Source organism: Nerophis lumbriciformis, linkage group LG01 (assembly GCF_033978685.3).
Source record: "Nerophis lumbriciformis linkage group LG01, RoL_Nlum_v2.1, whole genome shotgun sequence".
NCBI lineage: Eukaryota > Metazoa > Chordata > Actinopteri > Syngnathiformes > Syngnathidae > Nerophis > Nerophis lumbriciformis.
In genome coordinates, this window is record NC_084548.2 from 47,430,982 (window position 1) to 47,452,500 (window position 21,519).

The window sequence follows — 21,519 nt, forward strand, 5'->3', positions numbered from 1 at the left end:
TTTGGGGAAATATATGTGCTGTATGAACTTTGGGAGGTGAACGGTACTTTGGGCTGTAGGATTGAGTGTGTTGTGCAGGTGTTTGAGTTGTTTTGGCGGGTTATATGGACGGGAGGGGGGAGGTGTTTGTTATGCGGGATTCATTTGTGGCATATTAAATATAAGCTTGGTTGTGTTGTGGCTAATAGAGTATATATATGTCTTGTGTTTATTTACTGTTTTAGTCATTCCCAGCTGAATATCAGGTCCCACCCGCCTCTCACAGCATCTTCCCTATCTGAATCGCTCCCACTGCCCTCTAGTCCTTCACTCTCACTTTCCTCATTCACGAATCTTTCATCCTCGCTCAAATTAATGGGGAAATCGTCGCTTTCTCGGTCCGAATTGCTCTCGCTGCTGGTGGCCATGATTGTAAACAATGTGCGGATGTGAGGAGCTCCACAACCTGTGACGTCACGCGCATATCATCTGCTACTTCCGGTCCAGGCAAGGCTTTTTTTATCAGCGACCAAAAGTTGCAAACTTTATCGTTGATGTTCTCTACTAAATCCTTTCAGTAAAAATATGGCAATATCGCGAAAAGATCAAGTATGACACATAGAATGGACCTGCTATCCCCGTTTAAATAAGAAAATCGCATTTCAGTAGGCCTTTAAATCGTAATACTTTGTTTTGACATGAGCAGAAGCTAACAGAAACAGAGTGATGTGTTATCATTTGTTCTGTGGTGTCATCTTTTGGATGAGTTTGCTCACTGCAGGTGCTGACTAAGCAATGACTTCCACTGTAAACAAACATGGCTTTGTGCATTTCTGCATGTCCAATGTTATAATGGTATTTATTTGTCATTTTTTCTTTCTGTTCACTACTTTTGTTTTACCTCTCTTTTTTTAAATGGAGCTGTTCTGTGCTTTTTACGTTGTGATTATGTACGGGTTGCGGCACGTCTTCATGTTACGACGTTCTGTGTACATGTTTGAGACTAGCAGCTAGCACTTGGAGTAGCTGTAATGTCGTGAATAAAACAGCTCGTTAAGACGACAACTGGATCCCTTCTTTTATTGTTACACCGATACATGACACTCCAGACCTATACTTTTGTTTTTGCTAGTCTCGTTTTAAAGCAACAAACTCAACAGTATATAACGCTACGTCTATACATGTTGAAAGGGTGGAGACAACAGCAAGACAATCGCTTCATTCCGAGACTAATAAATTTAGTCCCTGCTCCACCACCAAATTATAGCTAACATCAAAGACATAGTATAGCTCGGTTGGTAGAGTGTCCGTGCCATCAACCTGAGGGTTGCAGGTTCGATCCCCGCTTCCGCCATCCAAGTCACTGCCGTTGTGTCCTTGGGCAAGACACTTTACCCACCTGCTCCCAGTGCCACCCACACTGGTTTAAATGTAACTTAGATATTGGGTTTTCACTATGTAAAGCGCTTTGAGTCACTAGAGAAAAGCGCTATATAAATATAATTCACTTCACTTCACTTCACATGCACAGAAAGGATAATTCTAACCCGAATTTCGGAAGATGTGTTTTCATGTGCTACAATCCGAATGACTAGCAGCATAAACCACCCGTCTCGATCGGAATGAAATTTTGATCCGAGCCTGTGTGATCGGGTCTGAATATTCAGAATGGCGTGTATACATGAAGCATTTAATTCCGGTTAAGGTTTTAATCCGATTAAATGGATACATGTGCACATAGCTATAGCTAGTGTTTGTGAAATCCTCTGACGTTGTTTGATGCAAAAATAACCACACAAACGGAAAACATTACAACGCTACTGCCCTATAGTTTTCTAAACCAACAATTCTTCTCAACTAAAGAGGAGAAATATAACCTTGGAGGAAAATCTAATTTAAAACATTTGTATGCACATACAACACTTAGAACCTTTACTGTATCAGTATGTGGAATTAAATTATGGAATGGATTAAGTAAATAAGTTAAACATTGTACTGATATGATCCAGTTTAAGAGGTTGTTCAAATTAAAAGTGCTTACAATGTACAAGGAAGAAGAATTATGAAAAATACTTTCAACCTTATTGAAAATAAAATATTCTTCATCTCAGTATGTTAATAATGACTGACTTAATCATATATTACAAAACTGTTGTATTACTCATTCACGGATGTCATTTTACTATAAAAAAGTGAGTAAATGAATGTATATATTTGTAAACGCTCTGAAGTGGGAAAGGGGTAGGATTAAATAAGCTTTGCTTCTTCCTACTCCTTTTCGGACAAGATGTAAATTGAAATGATATGAAATTGTGTGATGTATTATGCTGTAAGTGTGTTCATGTTCGAAATAAGCTAAAGAAAGAAAGAAAAAAAAGAAAAAAAATAGAAAAACAAATTAATAGACTTATCCAACTGAAAACTGACACTTGTCATCAGGGCCGGCCCGTGGCATAGGCCGTATAGGCAAATGCTAAGGGCGCTGTCCATCAGGGGGCGCCACGCCAGTGCCACAAATGTTGGAGAAAAAAAAAAAAAAAGTTGGTACTATTATTTCTAAATACAAAAAATAATCCCACGTTAATTAAAATGCAAAGTAAAGCCTATATAATAGAAATATTATTTGTTACAACATTACGCACCCCCCCCCCCCCCCCGGCCCCTCCCTTCCCGTATCATGACTCTTTTTGGACGTCACCACATCAAAAAATCAACACAAGATGTCAAAACGGCCAAAACTGTCAGGTGCCCAGGGAAGAAATAAGAGAAAAGAAGAGGAGGAGAAACGAGAAAAGACAGAGGTAGCAGGTAGGTAACGTTAGCCTACATGAAATTATTTGTCTGTTACAGAATGTGATAGTAACCTGGCTTTTTAGCATTAAGCTAATGTTACATGATTTGGCAATTGCTAATAAATAGCTAGTTCTGTTTTAACGTCGGGTTAATATTGTGGAGGGGGCTAAATTGTTATGGAAAATAATAATGTAACGTTAGGTAATTACAGTACTCCCACCTTACATTCCTCAGGGACATTTGTATTAGATCTTTTAAGCAGGTGTTTTTTGTTTACATTGTTATTGCCTTCTGGTTAGCTAATGTTTGCCCTGCAGGTAATAGTCACTTTTCCACCCCTTTATATATTAGGTATAGTTGTAAGCCTAGTTGTTAAAGTGCACATCATTAATGTAAATTAAGCAATATGTATGTAAAAAATATTGTATTTCATATATTCATTTTTTATTTTTTGCATTCATTTATTTATTCATATTTTTTTTATCTTGTTAACTATTCTGATTGTTAATTTGCTTTCTTTAAGTAAAAAAAAGGTCAAAGACAAAGTTATTCGGTTTCTTGTGAGTATATACACTTCACTGCCGATGTGGGGGGGCGCCACCTAAAATCTTGCCTAGGGCGCCAGATTGGTTAGGGCCGGGCCTGCTTGTCATGAGGGGAATGAATGATTCGATCCAATTCTGATTTCTGGAGTGACAATTCTGTGACCTGCTCAGTGGCCTAGTGGTTAGAGTGTCCGCCTTGAGATCGGAAGTTTGTGAGTTCAAACCCCAAAGACTATAAAATTGGGACCCATTAACCCCCTGCTTGGCATTTAGCATCAATGGTTGGAATTGGGGTTTAAATCACCAAAAATGATTCCCGGGCGCGGCCACCGCTGCTGCTCACTGCTCCCCTCACCTCTCAGGGGGTGATCAAGGGTGATGGGTCAAATGCAGAGGTTAATTTCACCACACCTAGTGTGTGTGTGACAATCATTGGTACTTTAACTTTAACTTTAATTTTTTATTCCAATCAGAAACAATACTCGGTTCAATATGATTCTCGATTCAAACTGATTTTCGCTATGTATTAATTGGTATAATAAATATAATGAAACTTTTTTTTCAGGTGACAGGGTTAGAAAAGCAACTTCTGGATGTTGCATTGAGATGGCCGAAAATAGTCTTTTTTTAAATGGATCCGTTTGATTTTTTTTTTTTAAGTATCAATCTTTTTAAATTATGAGTTGATTAGGAATCATAAAAAATAAGAATCACGATTTGGATGTGAATTGATTTTTGTGCACCTTTACTTGTCTTGTGAACAGAGAGAGGGGGCATTTCGTCAACAATTGCATTTCAATATACGGGACATTATCCGGGAAAATGGGACAAATAATTGTAACAAATAACTTAAATTTCATTAAAAATTACTGTTAAATCAGTTAAAAAAACAACAAAACAAAAACTAAGACATGCTCAAATCGAGGTTTAAACTCACGTCCCTTTCTCCGCCAGTTAGTATGTTAACTCCGAGCTATCGAACCTGACAGACAGACAACTGCAGGGTAATGATTTAACACCAGTTTTAATGCTCTATATATTAGACAAATTCACCAGTTTTGTTTTAGTTAAAGTCCTAATAATTGAGATGAGCTAAGACAATCCGGTGAGGTTTATTTGATTCATATTTCTATTATTGTGATGCTGCTGATGCTTCAACAATGTCATAAAACAGTGGGAAAAAAGTGTTTACAGTACACACATTTAAAAATAAATATATATAATAAATGTGTATAGTTTACACATTTTATTTTTTATTCAATTTGATGATTTGAGTTTGTATGTGTTATCATAAAACTTGAACATGTCGTATTATAATAATTGTATGAATCATTCAAGGAATGGCTGCCTTTTTTTTTTTCTTGCTTGAGCACCTGGTTGCTACTAAATTGTTTTTCACTTGACAAACCTTGACTTTGTTAGCGCAGTTGGCTACATTGTTGTTAGCAGGCTGGCTAGTTACTGAACGCTAACAAAGGCCACACACGTCTAAACTGTGTCATTTGTATCAGTTTTGTAGATAGTTGAAACATACTTGGTTGGAAAAAGAGTTGAAACATATAATATAAATACAGAAAATGTACAATGTGCTGTTAAATGTCCAAGTCCAGGAAATAAGAAGCAGTATATGACCACAAGAATATCCATCCATCCAACTATTTTCTACCGCTTGTCCCTCTCGGCATCACAGGGGTGCTGGAGCCTATCCCAGCTGCATTCGGGCGGAAGGCGGGGGTAAGAATATCGGTTGGTAAATTAGTAAAATGTAAAAATGGATATATAGAGTATTGTTGAAAATGGACATTTAGGGATTAGGGTTGGAGAGACAATGGAAATAAGTACATTTATTAAACTGGAAAAAATCAGTTAAGCACTCAAGACAGTTCAACAAAGAAAGGCCACAAATCTGATGTCATATTTCCTGGCAAGGAGTACAATTATGTGTAAGAAAATGATGTATAGATGTATACATTAATGCAGTGTTTTTCAACCTTTTTTGAGCCAAGGCACATTTTTTGCGTTGAAAAAATCTGAAGGCACACCACCAGCTGAAATCGTTAAAAAACGAAACTCAGTTGACAGTAAAAAGTCGTTGTCGCAATTTTGGATATGACATTAAACCATAACCAACCGTGCATCAATAAAGCTCTTGTCTCAAAGTAGGTGTACTGTCACAACCTGTCACATCACTCCCTGACTTATTTTGAGTTTGTTGTTGTTTTCCTGTGTGTAGTGTTTTAGTTCTTGTCTTGCGCTCCTATTTTGGTGGCTTTTTCTCTTTTTTTGGTATCTTCCTGTAGCAGTTTCATGTCTTCCTTTGAGCGATATTTCCCGCAACTACTTTGTTTTAGCAATCAAGAATATTTCAGTTGTTTTTATCCTTCTTTGTGGGGACATTGTTGATTGTCATGTCATGTTCGGATGTACTTTGTGGACGCCATCTTTGCTCAACAGTAAGTTTTTGCTGTCGTCCAGCATTCTTTTTTTGTTTACTTTGTAGCCAGTTAATTTTTAGTTTTGTTCTGCATAGCCTTCCCTAAGCTTCAATGCCTTTTCTTAGGGGCACTCACCTTTTGTTTATTTTTGGTTTAAGCATTGGACACCTTTTTACCTGCACCCTGCCTCCCGCTGTTTCCGACATCTACAAAGCAATTAGCTACTGGCTGCCACCTACTGATATGGAAGAGTAATACACTATAATTACTGGTTTGCAAAAAATATTTTTAACCCAAATAGGTGAAATTAGATAATCTCCCACGGCACACCAGACTGTATCTCGCGGCACACACAGTGGTTGAAAAACACTGCTTTAATACATACTACAAGCCCGAGAGTGATATTTGTACCTACCTTTCTCATGTTGCGTCTATTCTGGACTGTCCCTCCTATCCACCCCATCATGATCCAAAAGTTTTTTGTTTTTGGTTTTTTTTGTCAAATGTCTCTCTTATTTTTTGGTATAATGTATAAATCCACAAAATGTCAGGTCAAGAAGCCTGGAGATGTCACACCTCAGTATTAGAGTCCGTCACTGCCACTTACACGCTGCCTACCCAGCTGATGAATAATGAATGAGCGCCATACAACCACCTACACTCTCTGCACTTCACTGTTCTTCCACAGGCACTCACAATTACGACAATTAGTTTCTTTCAAACTATAACGTTTGCATTATAAAGCGAAACTAGGTGCAGAACACCTTTTATCCTAGTGGCCACGGAGAGTTGATGAGGAGAAATACTTTTATTTATTCTAATGCTGTCTGTTTAGGTCAGAGTGGTTCTCAGAAATAGGCTAGAAACGAGCACAAGAAAGCAGAGAATAATCCCTGTCGGGGGCAAAAGTGCATTCCTGCTGATTTTGATGACATCTAAATGTGGGCTTTATTGTTCCCTGAATAACTGTTGGGCCCAGTATGAAAGCAATGTTTGTTTCTCTCACATGCATTTTGCATGTGGCAACCCTCAAGTCCCATGGCTCCATGACAACAACGCCCATTATTTACAAATACAGAGATTATTATTTCCTTTTTTATATTTCTTAAAAATACACAGTTGTATATTTTAAGAATAACTGAGTTTTGTTTTCATACCCCTGCATGCATATCCTTGCTACACAGGAAAGTTAATTCTAATGAATCATAGGCTGCATTTATGTGTGGGCTGTCAACAGTGGGCTGACTCGCAGAGGCTCTCAGGCATCCAAACACATGTTGGAGCCGATACCAGAATCTTAGATCGCCGTCCATTCATCATATTGAGCAGGATGTGAACAGCCGCTCTTGTGCCTCGGGCCAAGCAAATAAGCGGGCGCAATCGCTCTTGGCATACTTTTGTGCAAGCGAGCAGAGATCAGTGCCATGCACCACTCTGCACAAGAAGAGGTCAGCTCATGACGACAAGATTGTCTCCATGATCGCGGGTCTCCGTTGGCACGTGGGACCTCGGAGCTTGAATAGAAGCAGATTGTAGACAAGGGGGATGAGGGTGGGGGTCCGCGACACAATCTGCCCGTATCAGTTGCACATTGCATTACTGTGTCTGTGAAGGAGGGTTGGACTAAGTACTCTCCGGTTGTGCAGAACACTGTATACTAGGTCAGTGCGACCAATGGTGATAAAGCAAGTGGGGCAGTGGTCCATAAGATCTAGTGGAAAGCAAACGTTACAAGTGAATGTTTACTTTTTTTCCCATTCAAGGGACGGCGTGGCTCAGATGGTAGAGCAGCCATGCCAGCAATTTGAGGGTTCCCTGTTCGATTCCAGCTTCTGCCATTCTTGTCAAGGCCATTGTGTCCTTGGGAAAGACACTGGTGCATGAATGTGAATAAATGATAAGTGGTGGTCGGAAGGGTTCGTAGGCGCAAATTGGCAGCCACGCTTCGGTCAGTCTGCCCCAGGGCAGCTGTGGCTAAAAATTAAGCTTACCACCATCCATGTGTAAATGTGGAGTGAATGAATGAAGGGTTCTCAGTTTTCTGTGAGAAAAATGAAATCTAAACTATTAAATATTTTAATCTAATCCATCCATTTTCTTCCGCTGATCCGAGGTCGGGTCGCGAGGGCAGCAGCCTATGCAGGGAAGCAGCCTATGCAGGGAAGCCCAGACTTCCCTCTCCCCAGCCACTTTGTCCAGCTCCTCCCGGGGGTTTCTGAGGCGTTCCCAGGCCAGCCGGGAGACATAGTCTTGCCAAAGTGTCCTAGGTCTTCCCCGTGGCCTCCTACCGGTCGGACGTGCCCTAAACACCTCCCTAGGGAGGCGTTCGAGTGGCGTTCTGACCAAATTGTCCACCATGGGTGCCCGAGCTTTCAGCTGCTCTGCCCCACATCTTTGGAACTCTTTGCCACCAGACCTTTGTAACTTGGACTCAATATCCCTCTTCAAATCAAGACTCAAAACACACCTATTCCTGACTGCTTATTCATTGTAATCATATTTTCTTCTCTATCTTTGTTGTTGTTGTTATTATTGTTGTTTTTATCCAATTTGATTTTATTGTTTTGATTTTGTACGGTGTCCTTGAGTGCCCAGAAAGGCGCCTTACAAAAAAAATGTATTATTATTATTATTATTATTATTAAATGCCCAAACCATCTCATCTGGCTCTTAATCAATTATTATTATTACTATCAGTACGATGATGTTCTTGTCATATCTCCCTGTCCTTTTTGTTTTCAAGAAAACAGCATAGTGAGTGTGACCGACGTATACTGAATTTTACCTTGGCTGTTCAAAAACCCCCAAAAAACAATCATTTCACGAATGGTGTATTTGATGTATGTTAGCTTGAATGTGGTTTTCACAAGGGTTGTCTGTTGAATTATGTTAGGGTTTATTTTTTTCAAACATGTTCAACATGGTACATAACATCACATAGTAACCCTTCCACAACTCAACATGTTCGAAAAGGAGTAGGAAGACGCTATAGGCTTATTTAACTCTACTCCTCTCTGTATCACAACAATTACTGATAGTTGGTTCACTTCCTGTGTTTAAACATGACCAGTTTCGATTCAGGTGAGAATAAAAAATACTTACAAAATATAACGAATTCATACATATATGCATAAATATATATATGTGTATATATATATATATATATATATATATATATATATATATATATATATATATATATATGTATGTGTGGGAAAAAAAATCACAAGACTATTTCATCTCTACAGGCCTGTTTCATGAGGGGGTTCCCTCAATCATCAGGAGATTTTAATGGGAGCATTCACATACCATGGTTTATATAGGGCACAGAGTGGGTGGGTACAGGCTGGTGTAGGGGCATGGTGATTGGCTCATGTGTTACCTAGGAGGTGTTTCCGTCTGTGGCGGCATGCTGTTACAATTTCGCTGCGTTTGTTGAGGGATGACAGGTCTGGACGGTAAATAATAAACAGTTTCTCTTTCAAGCATAGGTTGCATCTTTTATTACCACTATTGTAAGGTGTGCTGGATGCAAGAATTTGCCATGTTATTGAATATTCAACATTATTGTCTTTGAGGTCCCAAATGAGTTCTGTGGTATTCCGCAGATTTTGGTTCCTGAAAGAAGCCTTGTGATTGTTCCATCTGGTTTTGAACTCTCCCTGGGTTAATCCTACATATGTGTCGGATGTGTTAATGTCCTTGCGTGTTACCTTAGATTGGTAGACAACTGATGTTTGTAAGCACCCCCCGTTGAGAGGGCAATCAGGTTTCTTTCGGCAGTTACAGCCTTATATATATATATATATATATATATATATATATATATATATATATATATATATATATATATGGCAGCTTAGTCACAGATGACCATGCTAATTTACGCTCTTGGGTCAGATACTTATTTCGATTTGATGTTTAATTTTTTCTTTTATTTATTTATGTTTTTAATTTTGCAATGGTACTTTCATTATTATTAATAGTTTATTGTTTTTATTCACACACATTAATATACATAGACATATGCTTATATATATACAAATATATATATATATATATATATATATATATATATATATATATATATATACGAAGGTCCTGAGTAGTCTTGGGTTCAATCCCGGGCTCGGGATCTTTCTGTGTGGAGTTTGCATGTTCTCCCCGTGACTGCGTGGGTTCCCTCCGGGTACTCCGGCTTCCTCCCACTTCCAAAGACATGCACCTGGGGATAAGTTGATTGGCAACACTAAATTGGCCCTAGTGTGTGGATGTGAGTGTGAATGTTGTGTGTCTATCTGTGTTGGCCCTGCGATGAGGTGGCGACTTGTCCAGGGTGTACCCCGCCTTCCGCCCGATTGTAGCTGAGATAGGCTCCAGCGCCCCCCGCGACCCCAAAGGGAATAAGCGGTAGAAAATGGATGGATGGATATATATATATATACGGTATATATACAGTATATGTACATATACAAATACATATATACATGTATATATATACATACATTTATGTATACATACACATTATATATATATATATATATATATATATATATGTACACACACATATATATATATATATACACACACACACACGTTATATATATCTTTATATACACACACATTAATTATATATCTGTCTGTCTAACAAACAAATAATTTGAGATAATTAAAGAATAGAAAAAAAACATTAATCTCTGTGTCACCCTTTGAAGTAGTTCTTATGTTATAATTAAATATGTACAGTCAGAGCAATTAAAAAAAAATGCTATATGAGACAGCAAAACGTTGTAAAACTCAAAAGCGATCATAAGAAACAGAGGAATTCCAAAATTTTCTTGAAAAAGTATGTGAGTTGATTTAACGACAAATGTGTTTGTGAAATTGGTTAGATGGAGAATGCTGGCAGGTGGTGTGATCCCTGGATGCAGAGAATGCAGGTACGTGCAAATAGAAGGCAATTTTATTGGGTACCAACAATGAAGAAGCATCACATCATGGTAAGGTAAGCAAAAAGGCTTAACACGGACATTGGACAATGAACTAGTGTTGCAAGGAAGACGACACTGGCAGATAAATCCTACTGATTGGCAATCAGGGACAGGTGAGGAGAAAAGCACTCACAAGCATTGATAAAGTATGAGCAACACAGACCACAAACAGGAAGAAGAACCAAAAAAAGAGCACTGGACAAGAAGAAAACACTAAAAAAAGTATATTAATAAAAACAATAATACATTTAATTACCATTGTTATTTATTAAAAACAACACTAAAGTTCAAAACAGTCACGAGCGATCATGACATTGAGAGATACTTTCCCACTTTTGCACAACCTGTTGATGCACTTCTCCATCCTGCCAACTATTCGAGTCAGACTGAGTGAGATCATTAAAACCTTGACCTCCATTGATGTTTGTCTTAGAAACAATCACAAGGACACGATGCCTCCTTCACATGGCAACACTAACTCCACTTCGGACGCATTTCAATGGGAACATTAGAAAAAAAAAGTCTGGTAATGTTGATGGTAGTGACAGTCCTACCTGGAAGTACCGCAGTAATTCTTGGCTCCCTTTTAATGTGTTGCCGTGGAAACCAACCTCTATTTCCTTTCCATCTTCAGTCTTGCTCGTGTCTCCACCAGGTAAGTGAGGCTTAGAGACAAGACATCCAAAGCTCTCCAGGAAAGCGGCCCAAAACCCCGGTCCCACTAGGCCTCGGAGAAAACACGCATAGTGAAATCCAAACAAATATAGCCAGTGGGAGGGTAGTGGAGAAATACACACTCGGACTAGCGTGCCATATTAGAAAAGCAACCACGACTCATTTCAAACATTACAATACCCTCCGTGAGGTGGATATCAGAGGAGCAAATACTAAGTCCCATGTGGATTTCTCCACTGACTTTGTATCTTAACTGTGACTGGCACAGGCACATTTAGTCAATAGACCATTGTTTGGAATAAAGCTGGCCTATTGTGGCGTTCTCAGCTACGAGACATATGGGTGGGATTTAACTCCTGATATTCAGTGATTGGATGGCCTCTCACTTAATGATAAACTCTTACACCGTTTGTCAAAACTGATTCATAGCCTGTGTTGATGCAAAGTAGAGTGGACAGCTGGTGAGAAAAATACGCATTAAATACAACACATTTTGAAATAAATATGGATTTATTCTTGATCACAAATATCACAACATTATAAAAAAAAAAATCCACAGATAAATAGGAGTTGCAACATTTGAATGCCTGGTTAATAACTATATGGCTGTATTTTTTTTTTTCCCAAAATAAAGTGCGTAAACATGCTTTTCTCACACATTTCTGCTTCGAGTCGTACAGAAAAAATAGTCTCTAAATTGTTAGTTGTTAAAACAATTGCTAAAGCTACAGTAGATACTAACAACAACAAGCTGACAGGGATAGTAGATGATAAGTACAAAACACCTAAGTAATGTTATTGTAATTTTTTAAGAATATATTTTTGAGACAAAATGAATTGTCCTAATGATACTGTAAATTAAATACAAGTAGGTAATACTAAAGGCTCAGTACCATTATTACCAAGAACTAAATATAACTATCCATGTATGAGAGCTATATAATTGTGTTTGTATACAAAAATGACCATAAATGTAATAATTGAATATTAAATAAATAGCAGGTTATCGGTTCTATCAAGTGAAGCTGGACTATTCAAACCATCTTAGGCTATGTTCACTTTTGTGGTTTGGGACTCTGGTCTGGACCACACAAACAATACTTGGTAACGGTGCACAGTTTTGCTTTGCGTTGATACTGGTATTTTAGTCAAAGGAACAAAACTGGGACTTTATTGGGAAGTTGTATGACCTATACCCATTCTGTGTGTTTGCATGATGCATATGGTTTCTTTTGAACTTGCTTTAACAAGTGAAATAAAATAACATCATATTTTTACAATTGCACAATATACTGTATACATCTGTACATTACTATTAGTGCTGTCAAATGAGTATTTAAAAAAAAAGAAGTCTGATTAAACACTTTTGAATTCAGCTTTATCATGATTAATCACTTGCATAATTATTTTTATAAAATCAACATAAAAGGCTATATTTTTTTGCTTATCACATGAGTTAACTTCTTAATTTTGACAGTCCTAATAATTATACATAAATATAAATTGATGTGTAATATTTTTTAATTGTATATGTATACAGTCAGGGGTGTCAAACTCATTTTAGCACAGAGGAAAATCTGTGCACATGCGGGCCGGACTATTAAAATCATGGCATTAAAACTAAAAAAATAAAGACAACTTCCGATTGTTTTCTTCGTCTTACTTTTGCCAAAAATAGAACAAACACATTCTGAAATTATTACAATAAAAATATCGAAAAAAATACCGGCAGCAGTAAAGTTTAGATCCATGAAGGAAAGAAGAAAGTGAATGAATGTTTACAACTAAATAAATTTACATCCATCCATTTCCTAACGCTTATTCCCTTCAGGGTGGCGGGGGGCACTGGAGCCTATCTAAGCTACAATCGGGCGGAAGGCGGGGTACACCCTGGACAAGTCGCCATCACAGGATAATGCATACATTTATCATTTGTTTTCAAAACAGTTACAAAAAAGTGGGACCCCAAAAAATTGACTGTGGGACCCCATTTTAATGACTTGATACCATTTTGAAAATTCCTAGCGCCAACACTGATGGAGTATTGGTGCTTGCAAAACAGCAGTGTGGCCTGCGGGCCGAATCTAATACTAATCAAGTATCATCCCGGGGGCCATAGATCATTTTGACTTTGACACCCATGCTCTAGTCTAGGGTATGCTACGTGTTAGCCAACTCATGTAGAACCACGACCCATCATCAAGCACTTACTGAAAATCGTTTCATCGTGTAGGGCTTTTGTTTAAAAATACATGACTGTTAACATAATGTGGCATTGCTAACACACATATATATATATATATATATATATATATATATATATATATATATATATATACACACACACACAGTATAGATGTATTTATATATGTCTATACAAATGTATATACACATACAAACATAAATACATATTAACATACATATATATTGTGGAGTCTCACTCAGGCACCGCCTGACAGGTAGGCACCTCACAGGGGAGGAGCCAGGGCGTGGAGGCAGAGTGGAACACAGAGGACGACGCCCCAGCCTTGGCCGCATCATCGAGGGGCGGTACTTTCCCCTGTACCTGCTCAATCAGCCTGAAGTGCCACCAGCTGTGCGGCCAGGTGGGGCCCAGCTACAAACTGTTCTTAACTCTGCCTCATTCAGGTCTGGCTCTCCTCTGTGTCAAGGCAGGTGCATCAGGCGGTAAGTGAGACATCCACTATTTCCCCATTAATGACATTATTAGGGAAATGTTTTCTGATATTATGTTTTCTCTTGTTTGATAGGCAATGACCTTTGACCTTTAAGGAAGTGTGCTGTGTGAAGGACTGAGAGCCCCAGATGGGAGATATTTATGTTTATTATTGGACACTTTAAGTTTGCTGATTCCACACCCCGCCCTTCCTAAAAACACTTGTACAATAAATGCCCTTTTCGGCTTGCTGCAAAACCAATCCTGTGTCTTGGTGAGAATCAGGTACCACAATATATATATATATATATATATATATATATACAAATACATATTAATTTACATACATATGTATACATACATACATACATAAATATGTATATATACATACATAAATATAAATACATATTTACATACTGTACATACAGTATATATATATACATACATACATGTATATATATACATACATATATAAATACATATATACATACATACATGTATACATACACATACATGTACTATATACCACCATTCCCAAATGAACCGGACTGAGATGCATCTCTCAAACAATTTTAGTCTGCTTGTTTGTTCACCCCAAGGTTCACACTTGACCAAATGATCTGTACTAGCAGAGCAATTTTGACCGAACCAAACTTGACAAGGGTGAACACAACCTTACATCCATCTCTGCTTCATCACCCAGGTCCTCTCACTGAACCAGTCCTTGGTTCTGCCAACAGCCGATCGCTCTGCCCCGAGCACCAAACAGAGCCGAGCCAGTTTTAGCCGGTTTCTCTCTAGGTAGACCTGGGTGTCTCTCTCCAGCTGGTCCAGGGCTCCCGGCCGGCTCTCGTCTAGGGTCACCTCAGCACTCAGCATGGGGTTGAAGCGGAAATAGACATCGCGGGGCAGCAGGTCATCTAAAAGTGTGTGGACGCCTTCAGTGTCGGTTGCACTGCTTATCAGGTTACTGATTTTAGCCCTCAGACTGGTGGAAGTTGTAGGGCCTCTCTTAGGGTTGTCATAGCGACCGGTGCCAAGAGACAGCACACACTGGAATGGGTGGCGGGGCCACAATAGTCTGCTCTCATGTACAGCTAAGGCACAGGGGTTGTTCATGATAATACCTCCATCCTACAGTGGAAAACATATAAATCAGGGGAGGAACTTGACAGGTTTTTGGACTATTTTTACTTCACAGATTAAAAATAAGTTTAATGTAAAGGGCTTAACATATTTTTTTACCTGCCATTTAATGCAAGGTGTGGCACTGCTGCACTAAATTAACAGCATGGGCAATTACCACAACCAGTTTTATTTAGTTTCTATATTGGTTAATACACCAGTATTTAGAAACTTTTTTCATATGAATTATATTTTAATATAACATTTAATATTAAAGTTAACCATTAGATTTTAAATCGAAAAAACAACAGTTTATTTATTTGTTAAATACTGCAGGATGTCAAATTTACTTACTTGCATTTCTAAACATAAAAAATATTTATTTAAAAAATGTCTCACCTGTACCAAGTGGGTCATGCAAAATTATAAATTATATTTGTATTTTGAAATATATTTTAAAAAATTGCTAAATAAATAACAATACAGTTCAATTACATGGGTTTTTGAAACATTTCTGAACTATTAATTTTTTCTCGTTTACAAATGTGAAGTGAAGTCAAGTATATTTATATAGCGCTTTTCTCCAATGAAACCCATTATTTAAGTTAAATTTAAACCAGTGTGGGTGGCACTGGGGTCAGGTGGGTAAAGTATCTTGCCCAGGGCCACAACGGCAGTGACTAGGATGGCGCAAGCGGGGATCGAACCTGGAACCCTCAAGTTGCTGGCACGGCGTATATTTGAACTTTATCAATACAAGTTTGATCTATTGAAGAGGGGAGCATAAAGCAACATCATTTTCTAACCTGATGGATATCACTTTGCAAGGGGAATTCCTGAAAGTATCCCGGAGCGGCTGAAGACGCTCGCACTGCCTGCCACATGGGGTAGCCAGAACCTCCTGGATAGCGGCTCAGAGATCCTGGTTTATGGTTGTAATTGCAGAAGACGAAGGCCTTGGGACTGTTGCCCCAGTTGACCACTGCGCTGACAGCTGAAACCTGAAAACATAGGAACAAAGAGCAGCCTCGGGTAAACATTGAACAAATCTCGCAAAATGAAAAAGGAACTTTGTGCTTACCTTGGGGCTCAACTCATCACTGGCTGTTTTGATGAGCACTCTATCACCAAGCTTCTCTCTGATTACAATACCAACTCATTAAAACACCTATACCACAACTACATAGCGTTGACTGTGTGCATACCTTAGTATGGTTTCCCAAGTCTCTGTGTTATAGTAAGAGTGATTCCAGCCCATTTTCACCGTGCCAACCAAACGGTTCTGACGGAATACTTCAGAGCCAAAGCGGCGATACATGTCAGCGCACTCCTCCAGGGAAAAATGAGCCAGGCCAAGCATGAAGGCCAACACAGCACCTATAGTGTCACAATGTGACACTGATGACTTTTGCCTTTTTTATTCCCACAAGATCGTACTTTCAGCACTTAGTTACCTGTGCTGACCCCACAAATGTAGTCAAACAGCTGATGGACCTTCTTTCCTGTTTCTGCTTCCAGTAATTTTAATATCTGCAGAGGCACCACACCTCTGGACACACACGATACAACAACAAAACAGCTCAACACCCTGCGTACAGGCGTACATTTTGAGCGCAAACATAGAGGTTGCCAGAACGTTAATTTACAATTACAGTGCTACCTCAACATAAGAGTGTGTCTCGGCTTAGTGTTATGCTTTAAAGGTGAACTGCACTTTTTGGGGAATTTTGCCTATCGTTCACAATCATTATGAGCATACTTGCCAAACCTCACGGATTTTCCGGGAGACTCCCGAAATTCAGCGCCTCTCCCGAAAACCTCCCGGGACAAATTTTCTCCCGAAAATCTCCCGAAATTCTGGCGGAGCTGGAGGCCACGCCCCCTCCAGGTTTATTGTTAGGCAGTTTCATTAACGTCCTCCCATCGCGGCAACAACACAGAACAACAGCAGTCACGTTTTCGTCTACCGTAAAGCAGTTTGTCTGCCGTAAACAGCAATGTTGTGACACTCTTAAACAGGACAATACTGCCATCTACTGTACATGCATATGTGGCAATAACATCTACGGCTTTTAGAGAGTGCAGTGCACAACTGCACACACAACAAGGAGACGAAGCAGAATGCATCATCAGAGAGGATGTTCAGCATGGTTAGAAAAATAGTGACAGAGAATAGAACAAGGATGGACAATTCAACCCTTAACTCAACAATGAGTAGATGAGTGTTATGTGTAAATAAATGAACACTGAAATTCAAGTATTTCTTTTATTTATATATATATATATATATATATATATATATACATATACATACACATATATATATATAAATATAATAAAATAAATATATATATATATATAGCTAGAATTCACTGAACGTCAAGTATTTCTTATATATATACATATATATATATATATATATATAATAAAATACATATATATATATAGCTAGAATTCACTGAAAGTCAAGTATATATATATATATATATATATATATATATATATATATACAGTATATATACTGTATTTATATATATGAAATACTTGACTTGGTGAATTCTAGCTGTAAATATACTCCTCCCCTCTTAACCACGCCCTCCCGCCCCACCCCCGACCACGCCCCACCACCCCCCACCTCCCGAAATCGGAGGTCTCAAGGTTGGCAAGTATGATTATGAGAGACAAGAACGCACATGTCTTTTATTTTAAAGATGATAAATAAACACTTGGAAGATGTGGCTAACCGTTGTAGCCTTCAAAGCCCTCTAAAACAACTTCAAAACCTTCCATCAACGTTTTATATACACACTGCAAGTATACATATAATGTAGTAGCAGACACATTTATAACAATATGTCATATTTACAATATTTACCGTATTTCAGTCATTTTAATCATTGCCAGAACTAATTCTTTGGTACATTTATTCCCGTTTCCATAGCAGCGACCGTTCAACAATGTTCCTACTTCTGGATACAAAACGCTTGTGTGTGTTCTAATCAGTGCAGACTTACAAATGTTGTAGTAACAAACAGCAAATACATATTCGTGAGTGACAAGCCTGAACGCCAGACTCTTACCTCTGGAAGACAAACATTTTTTTTATTTAATATACTTTGGTAATTGTGAAAAATATAGACATTTTTAAAAAGTTGCAAACAGCCCTTTAACTCTTTGCTTGTTGATCTATTGGACCCAAACATATGTGACAGACAAACTGTCCTACTGTCTTTAGGTCTTTCCCAGATTGGTTTGTGAAACTAATTCTGATTATGTCAAGTTACTTCAAATTTAAATGGCTACCCATCTTCTTTGTCCTATTTTGGCCTTTTGCAGGCGGTAAATTCAAAAAATTAAGATTGTACATAGAATGTGTCTTGTTCGCATGTTAAAGCTGTCATTTATTTATTTAGGCACACATACGATGTAATGACAAATAGCAAAGTGGTACAAAAAGAGTTGAAAAAGCAGAGGAAACTAATTACGACGGAACTAAATTGTGTACCGTTATTTTTGGTACTGGTTTCTAATTGGGTCGATCCAGAAAGACCATTAATATTGTGGACTTATGATACTGCTGTCGATATATTTTATAATCCAGCTGACGTCATAATTATGACACGCTGCCACATTCTCTGTCACATGATGAATATGAATGAACACAAATAAAAAAGCAACATCACGCAAAAGTTTGTAACACAACAATATTTCCTCCTAGTCCCCAAAATCATGCATGCTACTAAGAGTTAGAGTTGGTTTGAAGTGAATCCCACTGAACTCACGACTGCCACTATGGCACGCTTAATCAACCCAACCATCCTCTAAACCAGGAGTCTTGAACTCGGGGCCTGCAAACGATATTTTGTGGCCCCCTTCCTTAATGTGAAAGTTTAATGTAAGTGTGGCCCGTGAGTATTATTATGAATGGCACTTTATAGTGTTGTGTATGGAGCTGGATGAACCTACCAATCACGGTGGGGTATTTGGCTCTCCAGAATTCCCGGTTTTCACAATCTTCCTGAAAAGTTTTCATATTTATGGACATATGAGGATTCGCAACCTTATCTTTTTGAAGCTGAATTTATGGAGGATGAACTACTGCTTCTAGAAGCGAGCACAAAGGAAGAGTGAGACGTTGGAGCAGACGGAAGCCGAGAGAGTGAGGTGATAGTGAATCGAAGCTGCAAAATGTGGAACTTGAAGCCAAGCTATTTGGACATAAATGGACCGCTTACCCATAACTGGAAAAAACATCCCGAGCCAGCGGGACCAAACAGAAAACTGTCCATCGAGTGAGTCACACTTTATATTGATTATGATACATGCAGCACGTCATGCGTGTATCATGACAGACAGCATACGCTGTTCTGTGCTTGCCGTAGTTAGCCTCTACAGCTAATACCGTAACACGCCAATGTGTTAGTATGCTAGAAAAAGAGTTTGCTCTTACAATAATAATGTTGCTAGAGTTTGGTTATTATACAGGTTACGGAATGTAAATTAAATATTGTTGACTGTTTTGAATGCATTTTTAAAGTGATTTAGTGGTAGAATTGATGGCTCTCACTAGCTGCATTGCTAGCCACCAAAAATGAGACCATTTTTATGTTAGACAGCGGGAAAAAAAACAAAAAACATTTTGTCTTCTTGTCTCTAATAAGTCAAATCAAATCAACTTTATTTATAAAGCACATTTAAAATTTACCACAGGGGTAGCCAAAGTGCTGTACAATGGGCAGGTTAAAAGATAACACAAGAGAAACGAGCGGCAGGTGCATTGTGGGACGCCATAGCAGGATGGAGATCACTCAGTGTTAAAAGCCATGGAATAAAAGTATGTTTTTAAGAGCGATTTAAAAACAGGAAGAGAGGAGGCCTGTCTAACACTCAAAGGTAAGCCGTTCCAGAGCTTGGGAGCAGCAGCGGCGAAAGCTCTGTCACCTCTAAGGATTGTGAACGATAGACAAAATTCCAAATAAAGTGTGGTTCCCCTTTAAGTTGCAAGCAAAAATGTTTGTTAAAAGCATCCACGCTATTAATTGGCGTATCGAATGCCACAGTTTACCCCTTAAGATCAGACAAAAACATCTGCTCTAAATTGCTAGCATTAGCTTAAGCTAGAGATGGATATAACTTTGTTTTTTCCAACGAAAGGGAAGTAAGGAAGTCAACGTGAAGGACAGTGCTGAGTAGAAGTGGATGATATGAATTGAATTAAAGAAAGAAATCATCAAAAACATGGCACAGTGTGTTACCCACTTGGTAAATATCACTGCTAGTTTGAAACATACTGAAAAAGTAGAGGTCAAACACCAGCCAAGGATGTATATATGTATATGTAATAACATTTAAAGAAGGGACATTTATCCATGAAAATATGGAAAAGATACCGCAAACTTCTTATCTCAAAGATAAATGCTGTACATTATTATTAAGATTATTGTAGTTGTCAGTACTGCATTCTATTGTATTGTTTTATTACACATTTTCTTATCTAAAAGTCTGTTTTTCTTTTTAAAAGACTTGTTTCCTGTGTTTTTATTGGTCAAGCACCAATTAAATTATTAAGACATTGATTTGAGATACAAGTGTTTTGAGTTAAGAACTCCCTAACAGAACCAAGCATATAAGCATATAAACATTTAGCAATTACAACAATATTGCTCTATTATTACTCACTAGACTTTTTTTTTTTTTTTAAACACATTAAGATGCAACACAGGATGTGTATTAAAGAAACTTTTGTTTTTTAAGGAATATAATGCTCCATTTTGACTGATTTTGTCAAAGAGGAATTAGTTTAACAGTACAATTGTTACTGTGGTTGTGGGTTACAGTGGTGTAAAACTGCATTGCATCATACTGACAGCTGTTTCTAATGTTTTGGTTTGGTATTTATAGCGACATGAGAGGACAAAACATATTATACAAGCATGATTATAATTGTAAAAGCAGATTTTTTTGATACAGCACTTATAATAAATGTGTATGTGTACCTAATTTAGTGGCCTGTATGTAAAACAGAATGGCATTTTTTTGTTTAATCATACAAACAAACCACAACTCTCTTACCTTGTACCGCCACCATCAATGGAAAGCACTCTGATGCCACGCCCTTTGACCGGGTCAACATAGCCAATAAGAGCCAAAGCTTCTCTTATGGCACTCTGAAGAACCTGGTTGTTTCCATAGACTCGCCGCTGTTTCAGTAATGTAACGGCTGTTTTTTCCTGGTTAATTTAGTGAATTAACAGGAGTTTATGCTCAAATGTGATTGTTTTGCTTGCAACTGACCTGCC

The 21,519-nt window shown here is 38.2% G+C and overlaps 2 protein-coding genes across 4 annotated transcripts in view; both read right to left on the bottom strand.

Moving 5' to 3' along the window:
- Positions 1-11,581, bottom strand: part of nfascb (neurofascin homolog (chicken) b) — a 31,408-nt gene extending 19,827 nt beyond the window's left edge. For both annotated transcript variants that reach the window (XM_061984789.1, XM_061984781.1), the window contains exon 1: positions 11,298-11,581. The gene's annotated coding sequence lies outside the window, so the exon portion shown is untranslated. The remainder of the gene's footprint in view (positions 1-11,297) is intronic.
- Positions 11,582-14,619: 3,038 nt separating this feature from the next.
- Positions 14,620-21,519, bottom strand: part of LOC133613836 (calcium-independent phospholipase A2-gamma-like) — a 10,919-nt gene continuing 4,019 nt past the window's right edge. The window contains exons 3-9 of one of the 2 annotated variants that reach the window (XM_061971671.1): positions 21,515-21,519; positions 21,293-21,450; positions 16,675-16,769; positions 16,426-16,597; positions 16,302-16,359; positions 16,027-16,221; positions 14,620-15,229 (exon numbers count right to left, since the gene is read on the bottom strand). The exon at positions 21,515-21,519 is cut by the window's right edge and continues 148 nt beyond it. In XM_061971671.1, coding sequence (XP_061827655.1) covers positions 14,771-15,229; positions 16,027-16,221; positions 16,302-16,359; positions 16,426-16,597; positions 16,675-16,769; positions 21,293-21,450; positions 21,515-21,519 — 1,142 coding nt within the window. In that variant the 3' untranslated portion in view covers positions 14,620-14,770. The remainder of the gene's footprint in view (positions 15,230-16,026; positions 16,222-16,301; positions 16,360-16,425; positions 16,598-16,674; positions 16,770-21,292; positions 21,451-21,514) is intronic. The other variant, XM_061971679.1, reaches the window with a different exon arrangement.